Below are 21,730 nucleotides of genomic sequence, written 5' to 3' on the forward strand. Positions count from 1 at the left end.
CCCCCTTGTTGTTTTAATTCTGCAAGTGTCTTTTCCTAGAGACTAAAAGTATCCTGAGGAACCTTTGCTGTTCTGCTGCTTCTTAAGACTTTGAATCCACTCCTACACTGACTTTTTCATATAGTTAGGGATTGGACTTAAGCGTTAGTTTGCCCGAAAAGTGTCTCTAGAATGTTAAGCTCTGCGATTGTGTGACTAACCAACCTTTTTCCTTGTTAAACATCTTTGTGGTTTTGGTAACTAAATACAATTACTGTATATCTTTTGTCTTGTAGTACCAATAATACGGTAGAACTGTCATTGGTGTCAAACTCTAACAATTGTACTGCAAGCAACTACCAACTAAGCTGTGGCCTTTGAAAAGTATCTCTAAGTAACCCTATGTGTGTTGGATAAGTGAAATAAGTATTGATCTACCTTCCTTGTGTAAATATAATTGTGTATATTTTAATATAACTTTTTGTGTGGAAGTGTTTCTTTGGACTATTGGATTTACTGTGTTCAATGTTTTTGCCTACAGCTCACATCCTCCTCCTATGATAAGCCTGACTGCTATGCCACTCTATCAAGGTTCCTTAAGTAGTACAGACTTATACTAAGAGTTGGGAACCCGTATGCCAAGGGATAGTTTCATGAAGTCTTACCTAAAGTGAACTTTAGGAAAACACCCCCAACACTTGTTCACAACCAAATCTTTGCCAGCTTGTATACGACTTGCCTCTCCTTGCTCTGCATTGCTTTGCAGTAACTGGTTGCTCTTGGTTTCAGATCTGGTGAAGGGCCCGCGGCAGTTGATGAGAGCGGGCATCGCCCTTATTTTTGTGGGCCACATCAACTTCATCCTGGGTGCAATAGTGCATGGCACTGTACTGCGGCATGTGGCCAACCCAGAGAAACGGGTGACCTCTGAGTACACAACTGCCAACATAATTTCGGTGGTTTCTGGACTGCTGGTAAGTGCATGATCAGGGTGGGCTGGCAAAGGTGGGGGTATGATTTTGTTTGCATCTGTTGGGAAGCAGAAGACAATGTGGTGTTTGAATGTGAATAATTAACCATTCTATACAGCATTGTCCTTACTGAATGGATAGTTACTTGGTTGCTGGCTGAGATGCCCCCTACATTTTTCAGTGTTGGACATCATGGTTTACGGCAGTGCAGAACCTTTAGCCACCCATAAACAGAAGTACTCTTGCGTCCTGCACCCTTTAATCAATACTGACTGGAGCAGAGCATGTTGCATAGCAACGTCTTCTAGAGTTCCTTTGCATGGGTGCTCCTAGCTAGGCCACCGTGCGTGGCCTCTCCCTCTCACTCGCCCTGCTCAACCGAAACGGACAGACTTTTTTCTGTCTCACTCCTCATCCTCCCTTGCCCCGTGGTTAGAAGGCCTGGAGGGTGTGGATGCAGGAGGCCGAGTTCGAGCTATGCAAGTCATAAAGGATGACTAAACAAAAGGCACCAAAGTGATTGTTTCAAAATGTTGCTTGGTGTTCTCCATCCATGAATGCGCACATTTGGTATGCGATTGCAGTGCACTGTCTCTGTGATGTATGCCTATTAAACCGCATGGGCCTGCCCGCTGGCAGCATATACAGCCCAATCTGTGTGTCCAGAAGTGTTCAACTTGCATTGTTTGGCTGAGTCTTCATGTTTAGGTATCCACTGAGTGGACCATGGAATAAAACGCTGGTTACATTAATTAAGAATCTGTGACTTGATAAGCAAACATGTGACTGGGTCTGTCCCAGCCCCACTGGCCTTACAGTGATAACCAGAGCCTTTAACCTTTAGTGCTTGAGGAGACTGTTTAGTGATTACGTTTGTGAATTGTCCTGGGTGAGCTGTGCTCTTATCCAGGCTTCCCCTTAATTTATCACACAGTTGGTGGGTCTTGGCAAATCTCTTTACCTTGGTGAATCGCTGCCCCATTATTGGGCACGTTGAGAATGTCTTGTCTGTCCAGTGTTGTTGTTCTCGGTATTATTCCCTCCCACCTTGTAAAGATGACTCTTCTGAAAAAGACAACTCTGTTGTGGGGGAAGGGGTCTCTTCCAGGCTGTTCACTGCTCCTAGAGTGGGCATGTCCCACCTGTCTGGAGCGGGCATCCCCAGGACCTGTTCAATGTATTGGCGAATACTCTCTGCCAGATGGGCCATAATGGGGTCAGAGACCAGGGTGTTCACCCCAAATCCATTGCATATGGATCACTCTGGCTTCTCTTAAATGTCTTCACGGACAACCCATATGCCCCATGTAGAACTTTCATTTGTTAGGATAATTTACTTGTGACCGGTTCCCACAATATTCCTGCATTACTTGGTTGAGTTATTTGATAAGTTTGAGTGAACGTACTGGTGATTGTGTATGTTTGCATTTTAGAGTGTGTGTGTATGATACTAACTGTTGCGTTCATTTTTGAGTGTGTTCCAGAGGCCTAAAAAAAATAACATTGTCTAAGCTGAACTATTGTCTCATTCTGTATGGACTCCAGGGCCCCTGACCATGCTCACTCACCTCAGATTAAATCTTGACTGCTCATTCACATACCTTCTTTGGGTTTTGGCTAAACTCAACCTGTTCACCATAAATAGGCTGGCCTCCTAAAATCTGTCCACCAGTACAGATTCTAGAAATCGATCTTAACAAATACATTGGCGCTGTCAAGAATAGCAAAGCTGTTAATGATCCAGTTTTGATTACATCCAATATCAATCTGCTTTGAATTGTTTTATATCCTTCATTTCCCAGTAGTTGCCCATTTCTGGCTCCAACCCCAACGTACTCTTAAATGTGTGACTGGCTGTATTTTAGTATGCATTATCACATTTTTGAATATTGGTGCTTTTTTAAAACGTGTGGCTATCTGACTTCTGGCCTTCCTTATGTAAAATCGTCAAAGTCTTCTTGATTATGTGTTAGGTCTTGTACAATAGGTTAGTAAAAGTGTTAACGCATACCATTTAATCAGTGGCGTTCTGTATTTTATGAAACATTGCTAGCCTGTAGAGTTGAAGGCTCTTTTGTTGGTAGTGTTATCGTTTTTCAACTTGTTCGCGTCCTCTGTGATGTTAGTGCTACTATTCCTTTTTATAAATTGTCCAAACAGGAGATGTTTCTATGTTTGCCATGATGACTTTGGTAATTTCAGAGGCTTGGCTAGTAAAACTCTTGCTAATGGTAAATTATGTTTAATGATGATAAACTATGTTTAAAAAGAATAGACTTCTAGATTACTCCTAGGGTGATTGAACCTCATGGTTTCTCTGGATGTATTCAATTGACCAACTATCGCTTCCTCCCAAACTAATGTGGTTAATTTGCTGGAGCCAAGGTGTCTTGAACAGTTCATCAGCGCTCACTATTGTCTTTTCAAAAATTTCAATTTGCTGTGCCTTAAATTTGTTGATCTATTGAACCCATACATTATTTATTTTTCAATACTAGATCTGTACCCATAACTAACTTGGGAACCAGATATTGATACTTCATGACACATCTTTTCTTTTACCATTTCTAACGTGGCGTATGTGGGTGTATGAATCAATTTCAAGGCAGATTTATTATATTGTTGGCAGGATTTCATTCTTGTCCTGTTAATGTTGTCTACAGTTAAGATGTTTGTTTCATTGACCAGTGGTTTTAAATAGTCACATTTTAGATGATGGATCCAGCACCAATGAGCTTCCAATACAATTGGTCTTCCTGTGGAATTGTTTTATGGACTTTATGTAGTTACCAAACACTGGGCTTCTAGTTTCTTGAAGTGTTCTTTCTCTTGTTTGGATATCCACCATTTGTTGCTTTACTTCCTTTATTGTTCTCCTGCTTTAATGCTAAGGTGGGGATCTTGATCCAATTTATTAACTGTGGTGATCATTAAGTTGTCTTAGACTTTCTGTAGTGTAAAATTCCCCATCCAAAATTATAATGGCTCCTCCTTTTTATCTGAAAAAGTTTCTGTAAAGTACAGCAATGCATGTGGTTCTTGTTTGCACCAATTGTACGAAAGTTGTTATTGAATACTTCAAATTTTGTTTTGTTCTAGCACGTCTTGTTAGAAAACTATAGACTCCGGGGAATGCTGAAGGGGTGGAGGCGGTATCATTAGATTTGGTCCTCAATCCTGTAGGGCTGTTTGATTTTTCCTTGGAGTTTTTAAAGAATTCCTTCAGCCCAATATCTTAACTTCTATCCTGCATTCAAAGGAATCCTGTCATTTTGGCAGGACAACGCCCAGAGCTTTTATTTAGGGCTTGCTCTTCCTCTGATGCAACACACTTGGGGAAACACTTGTGCGCAACCTTTCAAACGCATGTCATTATGATGATCCCTTTCATCATTACTCTGCCTAACCCTCTTTTTTTTCTTTGATTTGTGCGGTCTCTAACCTGACTTCCTATTCCTCACACGTATCCTCTTGAGCTCACTTTCTTCCTTTTCCAACTATGCTGCTGCCTTCGCTCGTACTATATGGTGCATTTATCAAGCATACGTTTGTTCTTTTTGTTTTCAATGGGGGGGATTTGAGTTGTATCCTCCTTGCATGTAGGAAAAATCATTCACGCAAGAAAGATGTTTAATGTCTGTATGCATTCATTGGTGGGTACATTTTTAGACTCGTCATTTCCTTCAATTCATCAAGTCTAATTTTGTTTGAATTTGAATTACCTTCGATTTCTTTGTTTTACTAGATCTGTCGCTATCTTTTGAGTAACTTTATATGGAGTATCCATTACTATGAGCCAGCCCTGCTCACATCTGTTGGTAATATAGCGCCACTATATCTTGAGTTGTTCATTGTCCAGAAACCACGGCGTTTCGTTATGCACAATCGTTCCCTGTGGTCATTCCTTCCCTTTTAGGAACTATAGCATGGCGGCTGCATGCAACCCTCTTCTCGCTAATCTCTTCCTTCGTTGTGTTATCTTGTTCAATCATTGCTATCACTGCTTATATTGTCCCCGTCTCTGCCTGAGCACTGACATTTTGCTGTTAATTCAGACATAATGGTCACTAAAGGCCAAGCATTTTTGATCTCACTTAAAAATGGTTATAGTAGTCATAGATCACAGTAGGTCCCCCTGGATTTTTCAGACCAATTGACCTCCATTTCTGCCTTGATCATGCCTCCAGCGGGCGTCCTTACAACCTTTTTGCTTCTGCCAACATTTTCCAAGCCAGCAACATGTGGTTTGCTGAATCTTGTGTAGTGTCCACAAAGGTTAGTGTGGTTCCCCAGGGGCAGCACCATCGTATGTTTATCAGTGCTGCTGGTTGTATACCAATTGACCTTTTCAAAATTGACCTAATTTAGGTCAATTAGGACATATATGCGGGGGAAGACCCCCCACCCCCACAACCCTCCACCCTTTCCTGAAAACCCTGCAACCCCCCACCCATCCCCCTTATATTTATAATCCCAAACCAACCCAATACGTATATAAAATAACTACAATAATATAAAGGTCAATTGTGGAGAAGGTCAGTTAGGACCACTATAATTAGGTCAATTGTAAAAGGTCAATTCGGGTAATACCGTGCTGCTATCGGCTGCTGGAATTCTATGTCTGCTTCTGGCCTTCCCTTCCCCTCATGCATAAAATCTCCTGAAGCCTGCAGCTTTTGTAAGAGCAGTAACTCTTGCTAGTCGAATCTGACCGGGTGGAGCCCTCAAAGCTTCAGTGTTATATACATGCTTTGTTAAAGCTGGAACCTTGGAACTAAAATAAAGCCACCCAGTCGATCAAGCGTGTGCTGTGATAAATGATAGCAGGCCCACATTTACATGGGGGAAATATGCAAATCCTAATCTATTGAGTTGTGAAAAAGATGTCACTTGATTTATTTTAAGACACAGATTGAATAGATGTATCAAACGCTGATTTGAATACATTGAATGGAACAGTTTGTGATGGGTCCTATCCAGTAGGCTTTTGTTGTCCGTGTCGGGTCAGTTATAGCAGCAGAAACTGACATTCAGTCTGTCCTGGGATGGGGCCATTGCTGATGTAGAGTTGGAAGCTTTGACAGTGTTTAAACAGCTGAAACCGCTCTCGTTGGATCTTTTCTCAACCCCCCCCCCCCTTTTCAATGTTGGCCTATATGGTATATACCCGTGTTCCACTATTGTAGACTGCAGCCTTTCCATAATCTAGGCCATACTGCAGTGGAAGGCATACAAAGCAAGGTGTTGTGGGATAAGGATTGAGGGTGATGGGCTGTAGCCAAAGGTGCAATCTCTGCCTCTCCAGGCCTGTGGAACATGGACCATCACTTGTGCTTCCGATGATTGTGTTTCAGGGGGCATTCGAATTGTCGATATGTCCATGTATGTTCTCCTTTTGTGCCTAGTTTTTCTGTACATTATCTCAATCCTCCTGTACCCCCAGTCATTCCCCATCCTATACACCAAGATGTATTGCTTTTCTTTGGGACATTGTGCAAGATCATTTTGTGGCACTGGTGGGGTGGGGGGTTCAGGAAGTCCAGGGAGCATGCAATTTCCACTGTTCTTCATGGTAGCTAGTGGGTGTTTAAGCCATTGGCATTAAAAATGCATTGGAAACGAGAGGGACACTTTTTTCATATGTCTCCTAGTTCCCATCAGGTTTGCTCTTGATCTCTTAGAGTAATTAGCTTTTAGAATAAATGGATATTCAATATCTTTCAAATTCCACAAGTTGTTTCCTCTTAGGTGCCTTCTTTTGGTACTCAGTCTCTTTGGGTGTTTCCCTACAGGAGACCAGCCTGCTTTTTAGGTCTCAATTGAATGCAATTTATGTGCTAAACACATTTGTTCACATAATTAAAAAAGAAAATAATAATGCCTTGAATTTGGAGAAAAGGCTTGTCATAAGTGTTAAGCTGTGTCCCGGTCGTTGCTAGTTTCTTCCCCATGGAGATGAAGCCCGATTCTTGATATAACGTTCCTAGATGGAATATTTGAGCCCACGGTTCATTCTCCATTAATGTTAACTTGCATGCTACCACTTAAAACTTGATTCAGTTACCCCTTAACCCTTGCCACTGCCTTTATTGCATCACGTGACCTGTAGCTTCCTATCTTGGGGTGGTTTTCTTTGGAAAAATACCTATACCATGCATTCCTATGGATCGACTCCTGAGCCGATTAGTCCTCAAATTTCCATATTCAGATTTTTACGCGACTTGTAAAACTTCGTGTCCATTAGAATCGGCACATGGTCCCTAACTTAATGTTTGGGACTTTTCCTTTTTTTAATTTTTTTTTTAATTTTGCACAGCCAAAAAGAAATCGATGGTGAAAAAGTGAAACACATGATGTAAAAAACAATTTCTTTTATAAATGACATTGCAGTTAAAATTCAGATGGTTATTAAATAGAAAACATGAGAAAGCAGGAATAATTCTGCCATGCATCTAATAACCCCATTTTTACCTTTGGAACTAAAGTAAAATCCTCAGCCATTATTTACTCCTTTCCTCTTTGTTCGAGATTTAAACAGTCAAAAGGGAGTGTTTCTGCGCTTGATTCGGAGTAATTCACTGACCCTACGGTATTGATTCGGCACCTCAAGACTCCGAAAGGAGAGACACCAAGAAGTCTGTGGTGGCGAGACCATGGAAGAACAGTGGTGAACTGTGGGTCCAACAAACTTCGCCGACACCATTGCGTCTGAAGCCACAGTATGCCGGTACCAAACCCAAGCACCAGAGTCCCAAAACAGGACGAGAGACGAGACTGAAAGGAGAAATCGTGAAAAAAAGCAGACACCGAACGAATAGAGGCATCGGTTGAGGACCAGAGAAGTGGATTCCGGGGAACCTGACTCTGGAAGATGTACCCCACCACAACAGTACAGGAGTCGTGCGTGGCCTCGGAGGGAAGTCATATACCGCCCAGACTACTCGTCCCAGTGTTAACCATGAAACAAAGTTAGTGATTTTTAAAAGAGCAATAGCACAAAAGGGCAAACTGTGGGCAATCTAAATATAGACCGGTGGGAAGGAGGGGGAATAAAAATAAAGTAACTTTGAAATATGATAACGCGAAAGAACAAACTGTTGAAAAGCTAAACACGGAGTGAAAAGTCAATAATACCCTGGGAAAGAAGACCAGAATTATCACAGGGACCGGGTTCTTTGTGAAGCCCGCCGAGGCTTCAGTGTGTCTGGGAGGACAGGAAGCGTGGGAGGGGTGTCAAACTCTATTTGTCTTGTGTTATGCCTGCCTGGAACCAGTTCCAACTGGAAGGTTGGCTATCCTGGACAAACAGCCACCCTCCAAAGTTTGAATGTAGCATGAGTGTTGATTGGCTGGGTTCCTGGATAAAAGGTGAAGATCCTGAGCCAAAAGACAAGTTGACCACTGGAACAGAAGAACCAAGGATGGACAGAGATGCCTGCTGCACCTTCCAGCAACCAGTGAAGCCTGCTGCTGTGCTGACCCTGTTTTCGAATCGACAGGGAAGCTTTGAAGAGGACGACTTCCTACCTTGGACTGGTGGGCATAATCTGTCCTAGGATTACCTGCAATTTGATCTATACCACAGCGTGCTGGGACCTTCCTGGGCTGCAAACTGCCAATACCCTGGGATCATCCTGCAGTGAATTGTCTTCCCATGAACCAACTCTCTTGAAACTTTGTTGGGTTCCTTCCGGACCTCCAGAGGCAAGATACCACTCACCCCCCCCCTGCAGCCACCTCCCTCCCTTTCAGACTCCTCACCAGAGTTGAGGACCGAGCAAGAAAGGTAAATTGTTCGGACTAGAGCCGTACCCTATTGGAGTCTCTGAAAAGGCAGCAAAAGTGCAGATTGACTGTTCTCTTGACTGCTGCAACGTCCCTTCCAGAGTCCTGCTTTCGTCACCACGACAAAAGAGCAGGAAACCGGGTACAGCGCTGCTGCATCATGAGAGAATCCTGCTACATCTTCAACACTCCTCGGGTACTGTGGGACCCGTGGTAGTACATACCTTGAGTCATTCTGTTGCTCCTTTGCTGCCGCAGTGCAAATTCCATTGTTTGGTTATTCACCTATACCGTTCGCCCAGGCCAAATGCTTGTGCACCCATTGGGAGCCTTTCCCAAGGTCCATGTAACCTTTTCGACCAATAAAAGCCCTTGTAATCGAAGAGTCATCTGGAACTTTGACTTTTCTGCATCTGTGCCTTCTCTGCTTTACCTCCAATCTGACTTTGAAGAACTCCGATCAGAATAGGAATGTACTGCTAAAGCCTGAAGATCTCTGAAATGTACTTAAAGTCTTTCAAAAGTACTGCCCTGCTATGGTTGGTGTTACTTAACCTTTTTATTCCTACAACAGAAACATTTTCTGAGTTGCTGTAACAAGTGATTTGACTACCCTGGGAACTGTGTTCAAATAACTGTATAATTCTTAACTTGGGGTTTACTCACATGAAGTATTGCACTGGTTTTCTATTTGGGTATTAGTTTGAAAATGTACTTATTTGCTTGAATATAACTTTACTTTGTGTATATAAAATAACTATTGTACTCTAACTATAAGTGTGCAACTGTTGGGCTGTGTTTGATTTTATTGTGTTTACAGCTTGCATCTCCCTCCTGAGATACGTCTGGCTACTGTGAGAAACTTGAAGGTGTCTCACCCGCTAGTCCCCTGTGTTCTGTCATCCAGATGGCCAGGACACGGCCATCGCTTTTGGATCCATTTCCTGGGGATGGACTATGGCGGGAGGATCACATGGGTCCTCACTCAAAGGTCTCAGGTATCCAACTAATGAAAGGAGAATTCTGAGATCGAAGCAGTCCTGCAACGGGTCAAGCTAAATCCGGTGCGCATTCGAAAGTCTTCGATAGTTAAATGCATGCTACAATTGGTCCGAGCCTGGCTGAGCGAGACTAATTGTGACGGAGAAAGGATCTGAGCCCAGCTGAGGGGGATCTGTGGTGAACCGTCACCTGAGAAGGAATACTCTCTGAACATTAATGAAAGGATCTGAGCCCGGAGTAGGGGGGACCCACGATACCACTGAGATTATAAAAAGGATCTGAATCCGACTGAGGGAGGGGATACAGAGTGAGGCACCCAAATTGAATACCTGAAAGAGGGAAGGAACTTTGTGTTTTTGTTCTTGTACATCAGGCCGTCAGAGTCGAGACTTGCATCACAGAAGGCCCCGACGCTGGTAATGGAACTGTCCTCATGCTGAAGAAGCTAAAGTGTCTGCTTTGCTCGAGTGAACCGCCTTGTCCCGTGCTGAAAACGTAGGGAAAGGGGGCCAATGGCCTGAACATCCTGACATTTTGTGAACACTTTTCTTTTTCATGAACATTATGTATGTTTAGCGGTAAAGATTGACAATATGTTATTTCAGTATAGCCTTTTTATTTTGACTAGACTCCGGTTGTAGGTTGCTCCAGTCTGTATATTTAGGTTTAGATGGGCGTTTATCACACCCTTGAAGTGTGGTCACTTGGGTTTGTCCTACTGTTGATACCATGCCTTCCTTGCACTGCTCTGCCATGCTACCAAAACCTTTAGTACAGACCTCTAGTAGAAGTTCGGGCTCTGTATACAAAGGGACAGTTTTTTATAAAGTCTTAGCACCACCGGTAAACTTTAGAAAAGCTCCCCTAACCTGATCCTCGGCAACTCCACACCCTCAAAAGCTTTTGCTGCATGATCGCCAAATAGATGGCCATTCACTTATTCAAACTCCCAAAATGCAATACCTCCTAATCTACCTCTCCCCTATCCCCTCACCACGGGCACATACCTTACCTCACACTGCAGATCAAAGAACTCTGACCATACACGCGTCCCTCGTCATACTGGTCAAATCCATAGGCTTTACCATCAATCCTTCTCTTTCCTGAACAAACCACATCTGCCATCACCAAAAAAATTCAATTTACAACTACACTGCCGTAAGATAAAATGCATCTTTCCCACCCCCTGCCAGTAACTTTTCACTAGTTCTGTCCCAGCTGCCTGACGGCAGCCTTGACCCCATGCAAACCATGCAGAGCGCAGCGCTAAGACGCATCCTGTACCCACCCAAACACTTGCAGCACCCATGCTCTTTTCCTGGTCCACTGGCTCACCATACCCAAGATAATTGCTTTCAAGGGACTGCTTTGTATGCAGAGCCATTTACCTCAAAACACCATCCACCCTCCCCAGCAGTCTGAAACCCACCACTCTCTCAAAAGCAATACAAGTTAGCCAACATCTTCTTCACATGCCACAACTTTGTGTGCAGGTTAGTTTTCATTCGCACAGTGGACCCATCCTCGGTGCTCCCTCATGACCAATTCCACAAAAGCCTCAAAACCTACCTCCTTTCCTGGCATGTAATCCAGCCACACCACCTCAACTGCCAGTCTTTCTTTTCTGCCAAGCCTTCCCAGAAAATGGTATCTTCTGTTTCTCCGCCCACCCTCTGAACCTTGTGAAGTGTTCAGTGCGGGCTCTATCCAAAGGTTCACGGAACAAAAAATCAAATAAAATTAATTCTGATCCTGGTTCATACTTGTAAAATTGCTAGTCATTCGTTGACTTAATGTCTTTGTTCTGTTCCCTGCTATAAAAAACATTTTGATTTCTTTTTATCTTAGAGCATCGCAGCAGGCATTGGTGCAATCCTAGTGTCCCGGAACCTTCCAAGCGCTAGAATGGTAAGTGTGCGCGTGTGTTCCCTTTTAGAAATAGTTTTTTTACAGGAACCCTAGCAATTTGTGGTCTTTGGAATGTTTTTTCTGTTTTGGGAGGTTTAATGTTACGGCTTGGTGTTTTCACAGAAAATCTCGATCATTAAAGTACAACTATTTGTAGTAGGGCATAATTAAAAATATAACAGCGCAATGTAAACCACCTGAATGCCACTTAAAACAAATTGGAGGGATTTGAATCCTTTAAGACGTTGGTGTCAACAAATCCTGTATCATGTTGGGTGCTTACGTTTTACGTTGGTCAAATGCACTGGAAAGACCATTTGATGTGGGCCCGGCTGTTGATGGGTTTTTGGGGGAGGATCTGGTTACATACCCCAAAACCATTTGGAGAAGGAGCTTGGAGAAAGTGCATTCTAAAGGCACATTACGTAGAGTTGGACACCAAGACGATTTTATTGGTTGTTAATTTGTAGGGCATGGGAATGAAAGAATTGTATAAAGTGTTTTTTTGGTTAGTAAAATTTACCCGCAAACTGCACTTAAGAAATGTTTTTCTCATGGTTCAGGTACAGTTACTGCACTGTACAAACTGTTTGTTTGATTGGGTTTCTCACCCCTGGAAAAAAACTACAGCATGACTTTAATTTTGTTTAAATGTATATTTTTAATTTTTTTATTTTTAAACAAATTATTTGATCAGCCTGCACTAATGACCACACACAGTTCTAGCATCCAAGACCCCAGAAGCAGAGACTGCTGCAAAAAAAGCAATGTGGCTGTGCCCTCAGGGCAAACCATAGCAATCTTTTAACAGTACCGATAATGAGGTTGGAGAGGGCTGGTAAACACACTTTTGATTTTTATGCTGCTCCCCCCACACCCTCGTCCCCCATCTCTGTAATGGACACCTATGTTTTTAAGATTGGATATCTTTTTTATTTTTTTTAAAGCATTATAGACTTTCTATTATACCCGATTTGGTGGTTTTACTGTGCTTCTGTTTTTAGGGTTTATTTTTTTTATCCGATTGCACTATTTTACTTGGTTTTAGTCTGCTGGTTTTTTGTTTTTAGCTTGTATTGTGTTATCTTTTACTGCTTTAGTCATTCTTTAATCTGCTTTTTTCTTTTCTTGTGGGTTTTATGCACATGCTTTCTCATGGGGCTAAAGCGCATTATAAAAGCATAAATACATTTTAAAAAATGGACAGCTTCACATGCCCGGAGCAGATTTTGCTCACTTCCAACTGGGGAAACGGTGCTTCTCTTTTCTAAGCCGGCTTTCAAAAAAAATAAAGTTGGTGGAATGTGATAGATTTACTCCTTCCTTGAACATATCTGCTAGTTGTGATCACTTGTGATAAAGGTCCTGTGTGCAGTCGCAGAGTGCTTGCAGACATTGGCAGACCACTACCTTGGAGAGTCTGTCTTTTAGATTCATCAAAGAGGCGGTTCCAGTTACCTCTCAAAACCCTTAGGCGGCCGCGGAGTGCAGTCGCAGAGTGCTTGCAGACATTGGCAGACTGTGGTAGGCGGGGAAGGCCCGTGAGGCCAGTGAAGTCCCGCTCCTCTACCAGAACAAACAGAGCAAAACTGTGCAAAGAGCCACAATGGTGACTTGCACGGGGTGGGCGGAGCACTGTGATCCGGAGGTGGTTGCGCCGGACCCAAAACCAGACAGAGAATGCCCATTTTTACCATCTGAAACAGGTTTAGCTCAAGAATCCTCCACACAGGAGGGCAACCCGCCTATAGCATACAGCAAACTATCGCCAAACAACGTACTGACACCAAGGAGATTAAGGAGCTTAGATGACTCGGAGCAGCGCCGATGCAGACGCGGGGAACCACATCATCGCTGTCGGAAATACAGGATTTTATGCAAGGGCTACCGGCGCTGCTTGACACCGGTAAGCGACTCAAGCTACCCCGCTCGCTACTGTGTAACCCCGACATCCCCGCTTTCGCGAGAAAGCCCTGAATTCAGGATCTCAAACAAACGTACTTTATGCCCCCCAAAAGACCCAACAATATTCACAACTAACCTGAAGACTTGTGCCGCCAAACTTTTCGCCGCCAAGTCGACGGCTGTCAGAGCACAGTCCCAGAGGGGGCCGATGGACCTAGCAGCCCGCACATGGCGACGGTCCAGGGGGCATTTGAAGCCTGGAGAGCGAGCCCCGTCGTGCGAGTGCACAGAGGAGCTGTCTCCCACGGGCATGGAAGTGCTTTGGGTCCGCCCCCTTTCGGCATTGAACGGGGAAGCGGGTGGCGAAGATACGGGGCCAGTTGATGGTGGAGGCGGACCCCAGCCTGGTTTGGCTGGGACAGAGGCAGAGGAGCCACGCAGCCATCAGTGCATGGAGTCTACCGCAGAGGCCCTGCACCGCCTGAGGTCAAACACCGTAACACCTGACCCTTACATAGAGGCAGGGAACACCCCGAAAATTTCTGTGGCTAAGCAGGCTGTGCCTCCCTCTAGTGCCGAAACGACTCTGATAATAGGCATCGAGCAAGGGACAAGCCCCACAAGTGACTCTCACATTCAGAGAAAAACAAACATCTGACCTTTCTGGTCCCAAGCCACCGTTTACAGATGACCTCACAAAGGGAGCAAGGGAGGAGATCCCTCGAAAATCCCCATCTTCACAATTGGAACTGGGCAGAAGTGCCAATGCCAACACAAATGTAAATAATAAAATCATTTTGTTTAACGCAGAAGAGAAAGATCTGCAAGTGTGCCATTCCGAGAGCAGACACGCCTGTAACAACAATCCAGGAAGCCGCCATACCACATCATGAAAACAAAGACCCATCCTATACATGAAAAGGAAACACATTACCTTCTCAAAAGGGAGTCGGTTCACGGTGGGCAAGCTAACCAGACCCTCCGTGAGAAGAAACGAGCCACAAAACATCAATAAAAAGAAAATGGGTCCTAAATCCTTGGCGCAACACACAATCAAGGCAGTCTCGGTCGAAAAATTCTTTAAGCAGCGCGTTAGTTTCTCGGACGTCACCTTAGTGCAAATATCAGATGGGGACATGCTGGAGAGTGTTCTCCTGACAGAGGACAGAATCCCAGCAGGTGTAGATGCAAACAAGAAAATCCAGTCATTCCAAACACCTAACCATCCTCACACATCTCCCCTCTCAGATGGCACCTCAGGAACTCATCGGCCTTAGCTTCAAAAAAACGACCAGAGTCCAGGCACAACGCAGCAAATCATTCTGTCTACGGCTCTACCCCTCGAAGCAAATGCGGAGAAAACGGCCTTGGCACAAAAACAAAGAACGGGGGACCGGGAAACAAACGTTGAGTGGATTAGGCTACATACAAACGTGAAGAGTGTCACCAAGGCTCCCAAACGCTATGAAAGTGATGAAATCCAAGAGGGCGGAACGCCCACAGCTAAAACAATATCACTGGCTACCTAAGTGGAGGTCTTAAGATCGCCTTACGCAACTCCAAAGTCAAGAAGTAGGATCGAGTCGACACCAGTCCGTTCACAGTATTTGGAACCTACTACACCTGTTCCATCTATACGCCTAAGTGAACTATATAATCAAGAACCAAAAGACTCCTCACAGAAAAAGCCCAACCTGATGTCCTTAATGTCAACAATGACCTTTTGCCCTTACGCCATTCAGTAAACTGTACAAGGCCCTCAATGACACCTTGAGAGACCAAATGTCCCTGATCGCCTCAATGAATCTGACACAATCATCTGGAAGGGTTTATTATGGCTGGGGAAGGAAACGGGCAGACGCTAAACGATTCACTCAGGCATCAAATTCAGACAGACTGGGAACATGCAAAAAGGGAAATGATTGAACATCTAGGGAAGCAGAGGTTCCCCATCCCCACCCAATTTGTGGGAGAAAGTGAAGACACTCGGGAGCTCACCTGAAACATCACATGTGAGAAGGAAGCTCGCGCCCAAAATCCATCAACCAACCCACAACAAGAAAACTCTGATTCAATGACGGAGATTATTGCCATAATCGAGGCAGACGAGGCTAGCTCAAAACTGCAGAAGGGAGAGTTGAGCATTAATACAAATAACCTGGACTTGGAAAACCCCTTCTCCGTCCCTGCTAAGGAACTTGAGCAGAAATCAAAAGGAAAAGGGTAGCCAACCCGAGTTTTTCATTTGGCATATTCAAGCAAGCAAGAGTGTTCACTGAAAAACCTTCTGCCGACTGACTGCAGAAAGAGACAACAAGATCAGCGAAGAAGGCAGACAAGGCGGGACGGGTGCCTCACAAAGTGGAAAACAACAAAGAAAGAAAATGTCCAATCACAAAAGGGGAAAGAAAATGTAAAACAAGTCTTCCTGAAAACAATGGAAGGGAAAGTCATAAACCCACAGTACAAACACCCATTAGACAAAACTCGACGAGTGGACACTCGGACTGGAGCACTTATACCATTGAAGAGTCCGACTCGGAGATTAACACAGTCCCGAGTTTGAAAAGGAAATCAGAAAGCCTAAGTGCAACGAACAACAGGCTGGAGCCAGCCAAAAAGATACGACTACACGACCCTACAACTACCCTAAGGAGTACCAACATCGCGTCAGAAGTTACAAACTCCCTGAGCCCTCTAAGCAGTTGAGGGAGAGAGGAAAAAGGGGGGGGGGTAAGTAGCAGGGATACCCCGAGGTCAGTTACAAACAACCCAGGAAACTTTAAACACCTCGACAGAGAAGACAAGGAAACCCAACAGACATCAGCTACCGTCTGTCGAAAAGGCCAGAAGGATCAAGGAACCAAACACAAACTGAACCCGCAGATGGGGGGGAAAAATAACATCTAAGTGGGGCGAAGAAAGGAAATTCGAACACACTTCATTTGCCCACAGAGAAGCGGGAAAACGTGAGACTTCAAGCGAAAAAATCAACAGCACCTGCATCTTTAAATTAAAAAGAAGGCAGGAAAGAGACGATGTAACTTTGAACAGGACGTCCATACTTAAAATCTTTAGTAAAATCCATGGGCTGAGACAAATACAAAATGCTGATTTGTGGATGGCGGAACCCTGTGGGTCAGGAAGGAAAGACTGTTCCCTACTCCACATCTCGTCAAAAGTAATTAAACATCCATTAACAAAAGAGGAAGAGCGCTTATGGGTTCTGGGGTACGCCCTGACAGAACTTCAACCAACCCAGGGAAAACCTACGTACGGGACAACTACCCGAACCCAAAAAACAGAACACCACCACACCCTCTTAAAAGAACGGAATGGTGCAGAGGAAAGGCTCACCCGAAAACGCAGAAAAGAAATCCAACACGAGGACCCAGCAATAAGCGATAGTGACTCAGAAATGCCCTGGTCACCATATGAAAATCCATCTACCCATCGTCGTCATGAAAAAGAGCATAGACGACGAGCTGAGATAGAGATTGATGAAATATTCCCAGACTCAGATGAAAACCGGAGACCGGAAGGACCACGACTAAAGGCACGAACTGGACGGACATTAATATCCAGGCATAAGGAGCTCCGGACGCCTGAAAGGAGCAGTGGCACGAAGTCGCCAAAAAACTGGACGTGGACAAAGGGAGGAAGCTCATCAGATTACAAGAACTAGCCATCACTCGTGAGCAATGTTCCCTCTAATTATTTTTCCCTAAGTGCGGAAATGATTAGCCTTTGTGCGCACATTATTTTCCATGTGCGCAACTGAATAACTATGTAAGCCACATTGTGAGCTTGCGTAGTTAGTGAGATACCATCTCCAAAGAGTTTGGAAGGAAATGTCCCCTTCCCAACCACAGCAATTCTTTACAAATCAGTGTAAAAGGAAAGTAGTATATTACAACTCGTTTTCCAAATATACAGGCTAAAAAATCAAATTTTATATGCGATTTTAATTAGAGCTCATCGACCAGTCCAAGACTCCAAGATATGCTGTAGAACCTACCAAAAGTACTTCTGCGCAGACAGAAAAACTTGTATGAACAAAAAAGCTTTGCTCAGGATAAACAATAGATTTAGTTGTGGCTATCCATTTGTCAAAACTGCTCAGAGACGATGCAGAAAGTGCTTATAGCCATTGGGGGGAAAAAAATCTCAATGTTATTACAAAAAACAAATATCGCTAATCACTGATGTGGTTGTCAAAAAATGCAGACATTGTGCAATTTTTGCAAATGGAATAATTGCAACTGAAAGGAATGTGTCAGAAAACATGCCAATTGGAGTTCATGTGCCCCTTTAATGGAGTAATTCAATGGCCAGGAGAAAATGCCGCTCATTTATGTATGGATGACGATTGCATCAGAATAACTACCACAGAATATGATGATCGAATTCCTGGGCCTCTGCTTACTACCCACATTGTTTTCTGTGAGCTGTAACATTTACTCAAAACCAGCCTTACAGCTAGTAGGCATATACTATTTGACTAAAAATAGGAAACCATGAACATATAGCAATCTACCCCCTGCTTCTACCCACAAAGTTCCACTGAGCTCTTTTCGAATCAGTGACCAGCAGAGCAGTGTCATTGGTAGGCACTTGAATAATATTACTGCCCGATCTCAAGAGGAATTTTAAGGCGAAAGAACATTTTAATAAGCATTAAATATCCCTACTTGCAAAGCCAATTACTTTCTTAATCCCTGAAAAATCTTTTGATTACATGTATGGAGTGAAATCATACCGGAGCCCTGATTGTAACCGTGACACAGGAAGTGAAATTACAGGGCACATAAAAAAGCCTATAGTTTTTTCCCCACCCTTGATCACCACAGCCTAGACAAAAATCAACAAGGTTTCTTCAGGTGCCTGTTGAAGAAAATCAATAGCAGCAATGCTCACACTTACAACATATTGAGTACCTTCTTCTTTAACTAGGATAACCCTCTTCTGAAATTCACTGTTATCAGTTAAACAAGATGCATGGGGATGCTAGAAGCAATAAATGCAAACCCATTAAAAATCCTCAGCAACTGAGCATACAAAGAAATATAAGGTGCAGTTTCCTAGGCTATTACTATAATTTCCTAGCCTTGAGCAAAGAAACACCTTTCCTACACTGTACGGTACTGCCAAAACATCATTTTGAAAATTGCTGATTTGTTCTTCACCCCGAAGGAGTGTTCTCCTGTTCCTTCCAGCCGTACCCGTACGACTCCCATGCTAGCCTCCAATATTAGTTGACAGGGCTCTGTAAAAAGTGAGGGATTGTAGAAGTAAAACTGAACTGGAATATTTGCATACCCACAATACTTTGCAAGAGAATCCAATTTAAAGCCTCATGATGACACGTGCAGTTTAAGAAAATGTCATGAATCTGTGTGTGCACAATTACTCTGAAGTGCATACAAGATTGATTGCAATATACTCCACCTTTCAATTGTTGTGTATGTTTCGACAAGTGCTCATTGAAACCATTTTGGTATAGCAGAGAGTTAACACATAATTTGTTATGGTCTATGCCCCATGGAACTCTGAAAATGTTGAAAGGTGGCAATTGTATAAAAAGCATTCTGGTTATCTGAATATTGTTGCCCTAATTTTATATATGAATAATACCAGTCAGAGTCCCTACCAACGATCCCTTACAGGCCAAGTAAATGATATTGCAATGTTGCTCTCCACTCATAGGGTAATGTTAGCAATGCTTAAGTAGGAGACACTGAGCATGACATTTGCCTACTCAAAATCCTTGGAAGACAAATTAATATTTGAGTTTTATAATGTGTTAACTTGTAAGGGGGGCTCTTCAAAGTGATTGTGTGACATTGTACAAAGAGTAGGAAGCATGGGATGAGGTTAAATATCCTAGTAGCCTGCTTAGTTACAATCAGTACCCGATATTTGAGCTGGCACTTGGGTTACCTAATGTGGGTAATGCTGTTATTAAGGCACCATGAGTAACAGAAATTCTTGTGCTTGAACGTCATTCATATTATAACATAAACCAAGACTTGTATCTAAGTCTGGTGACCTTTTGCTGAGCTAAGGTAGGCAGAGTCCAGGTTGTCTGGTAATATCTGAATGTGTCCTGGGGCGGAGTTCGAGTCATACGGTATATGTGTGGTAGAGTCAAGAATAGGATCCTGGGTGGGGAGGGAAGATCATTTAGTTAATGTGTGCAGGCCTATCTTAGTTGTATCTTCTTTTCATGTAGCCACTTTTTCATATTCCATTTTAACCTTGTGTGGGTGTATTCTATTTTAGAGTTTTTAAGGTCAAGCTTGCATAGTAGGACATGTCAATAGGTTACACCAGAATATCACAAATAGTATCATTTAGCTTCATTTTGAGAGAGTGAGAGAGCAAAAATTAGGTACCTGCTTATTTGAATAGGTGTGAATTGTCTGTGTGCGCTGCTAAAATTCTTCTGAGTGGCACCCAGAAGGAAGCTGGGCAAGCGCACAGCTTAGAGGGAACATTGCTCGTGAGAACAGTCAAACAAGATCCTCTTGATGGTGTAGATATCCTCCCTAGGCACACAAGACCTCGTCATCCCTTACCATGGGATGTTGGAATACCAGAGGTGACCACCACCTACTGACTAAAAGTGATGTCAACCAGGGGATATTTGATCTATTCCTGCAGGAAACGTGGGGGACCGAGAAACCGCAGCTGGACGGATATGTACTGGTTTTCAATGAAGCACAAAAAGGCCAGAGAGGCCGTCCATCCTCCGGCCTATTAATGGCAATACGATCAGGCTGCAGTTTAGATCTCCAAGAGGTAACCCACTCATCCCATCTGATACAAGCAGCCTTTTTAAACTGGTCCCGCCTTGAGGGGAATCTGGGAAAGGAAGTGAAGGAGAAACTCCTTGTAATTAATGCATATTGGAATCTGGTACTAACCTCAAATGAAGACTTTCTGAACGGGATCACCAAAATATGGGATAACACAGCCTCAGATCATCAATGGCATGATGCCATAATAAACAGCGACTTTACGCAACCTGCGCAGGTGTGGGAACGGATAGCAACCCTGGACAATCGGATCTTCCCTGCGCAGTAAGAGGCAATCTACTGGAAGCCTTCATGGCAGACAGACATGCATAACCTATACTGGTTAAGGAAAAAAAAAAACCTAAAAATTCCTACATGGCAAAGAGTGCCCTCCAACAGAAGACCATCGATCACATATATGTATCGAAAGAATTACTGACGCACATGGAGGCTTCGCTAGTGACCGCAACAGAGCACAGTGATCACAACATCTTAATGGCCACATGGTCTGCTCCACAGGGTCCGCAACCATACGTACCTCTGGAAATTGCGGTGGGTCACGGTTGAAACTTACGGAGGGTGCTATCCAAGAATTATCAGAGCAGTACAGGAGACCAACTGTGGGAAAACTCAGGAACTATACCATCTGCGAAGAATGGCTGGACTACACACCCCTCGTCACAAGATACATCAGGACAAATGGAAAGCTGAGACCCCCACCACCAAACTCCAACCATCTATACAGCTGGGAACTGGTAAAAAGACGACGAACAATTCGACAGCTAAAAAAGAGTAGTAAAAAAGGCAACATCAGAAGAAAATTTGAAGAGGTGGAAATCCGCCAAAAAGACTACAGAAATAGGCTAATTCAACATCGATACAATATGTACCAACAAGACGCAGAAACAATGTTACACGCATTAAACGGGAAAAAATCAAAACATTTTTGGAACCTGATTAAAGGAACAACAGAGTTCGATTGATAAACTTCCAAACAACGTAGGGGAAACGCAATGGCTGACACACTTTTCTAACCTGTACTCACGGCCTATGTCAGGAATAGACACCACAACGCCTATTCTACAAACACAAGTGACCAAAGTAACAACAACATGGAACATCTGTAGTGAGGAGGAAATGATCTTGAACATGATCAAAAAGCGCAACAACTCAAGGGCACCAGGACCCGACGGGCTGAGCAATTTAGAGTTAAATAACATCCTGAACTATGGGCCAAGTTGATTAGTAAGATCTTTGAAAACTGTAACACCAAACGTGCGGTCCCGCAATCTTGGACTAGAGCAGTCGTAGTCCCGATCTTTAAGCGGGCGGCACCGGATGACCCTAATCAATACCAGCCCATCGCACTGCTCGACGTCATTG

At 43.6% G+C, this 21,730-nt stretch overlaps 1 protein-coding gene across 3 annotated transcripts in view; it reads left to right on the forward strand.

Annotated features, from left to right (window-relative positions):
• KRTCAP3 (keratinocyte associated protein 3) overlaps window positions 1-21,730 on the forward strand; it is a 187,091-nt gene that overhangs the window by 72,270 nt on the left and 93,091 nt on the right. For all 3 annotated transcript variants that reach the window (XM_069605471.1, XM_069605472.1, XM_069605473.1), the window contains exons 2-3: window positions 769-953; window positions 11,586-11,645. In XM_069605471.1, coding sequence (XP_069461572.1) covers window positions 769-953; window positions 11,586-11,645 — 245 coding nt within the window. The remainder of the gene's footprint in view (window positions 1-768; window positions 954-11,585; window positions 11,646-21,730) is intronic.

The sequence above is a fragment of the Ambystoma mexicanum genome, chromosome 4p, assembly GCF_040938575.1.
Source record: "Ambystoma mexicanum isolate Mex_15411 chromosome 4p, UKY_AmexF1_1, whole genome shotgun sequence".
NCBI classification, from domain to species: domain Eukaryota; kingdom Metazoa; phylum Chordata; class Amphibia; order Caudata; family Ambystomatidae; genus Ambystoma; species Ambystoma mexicanum.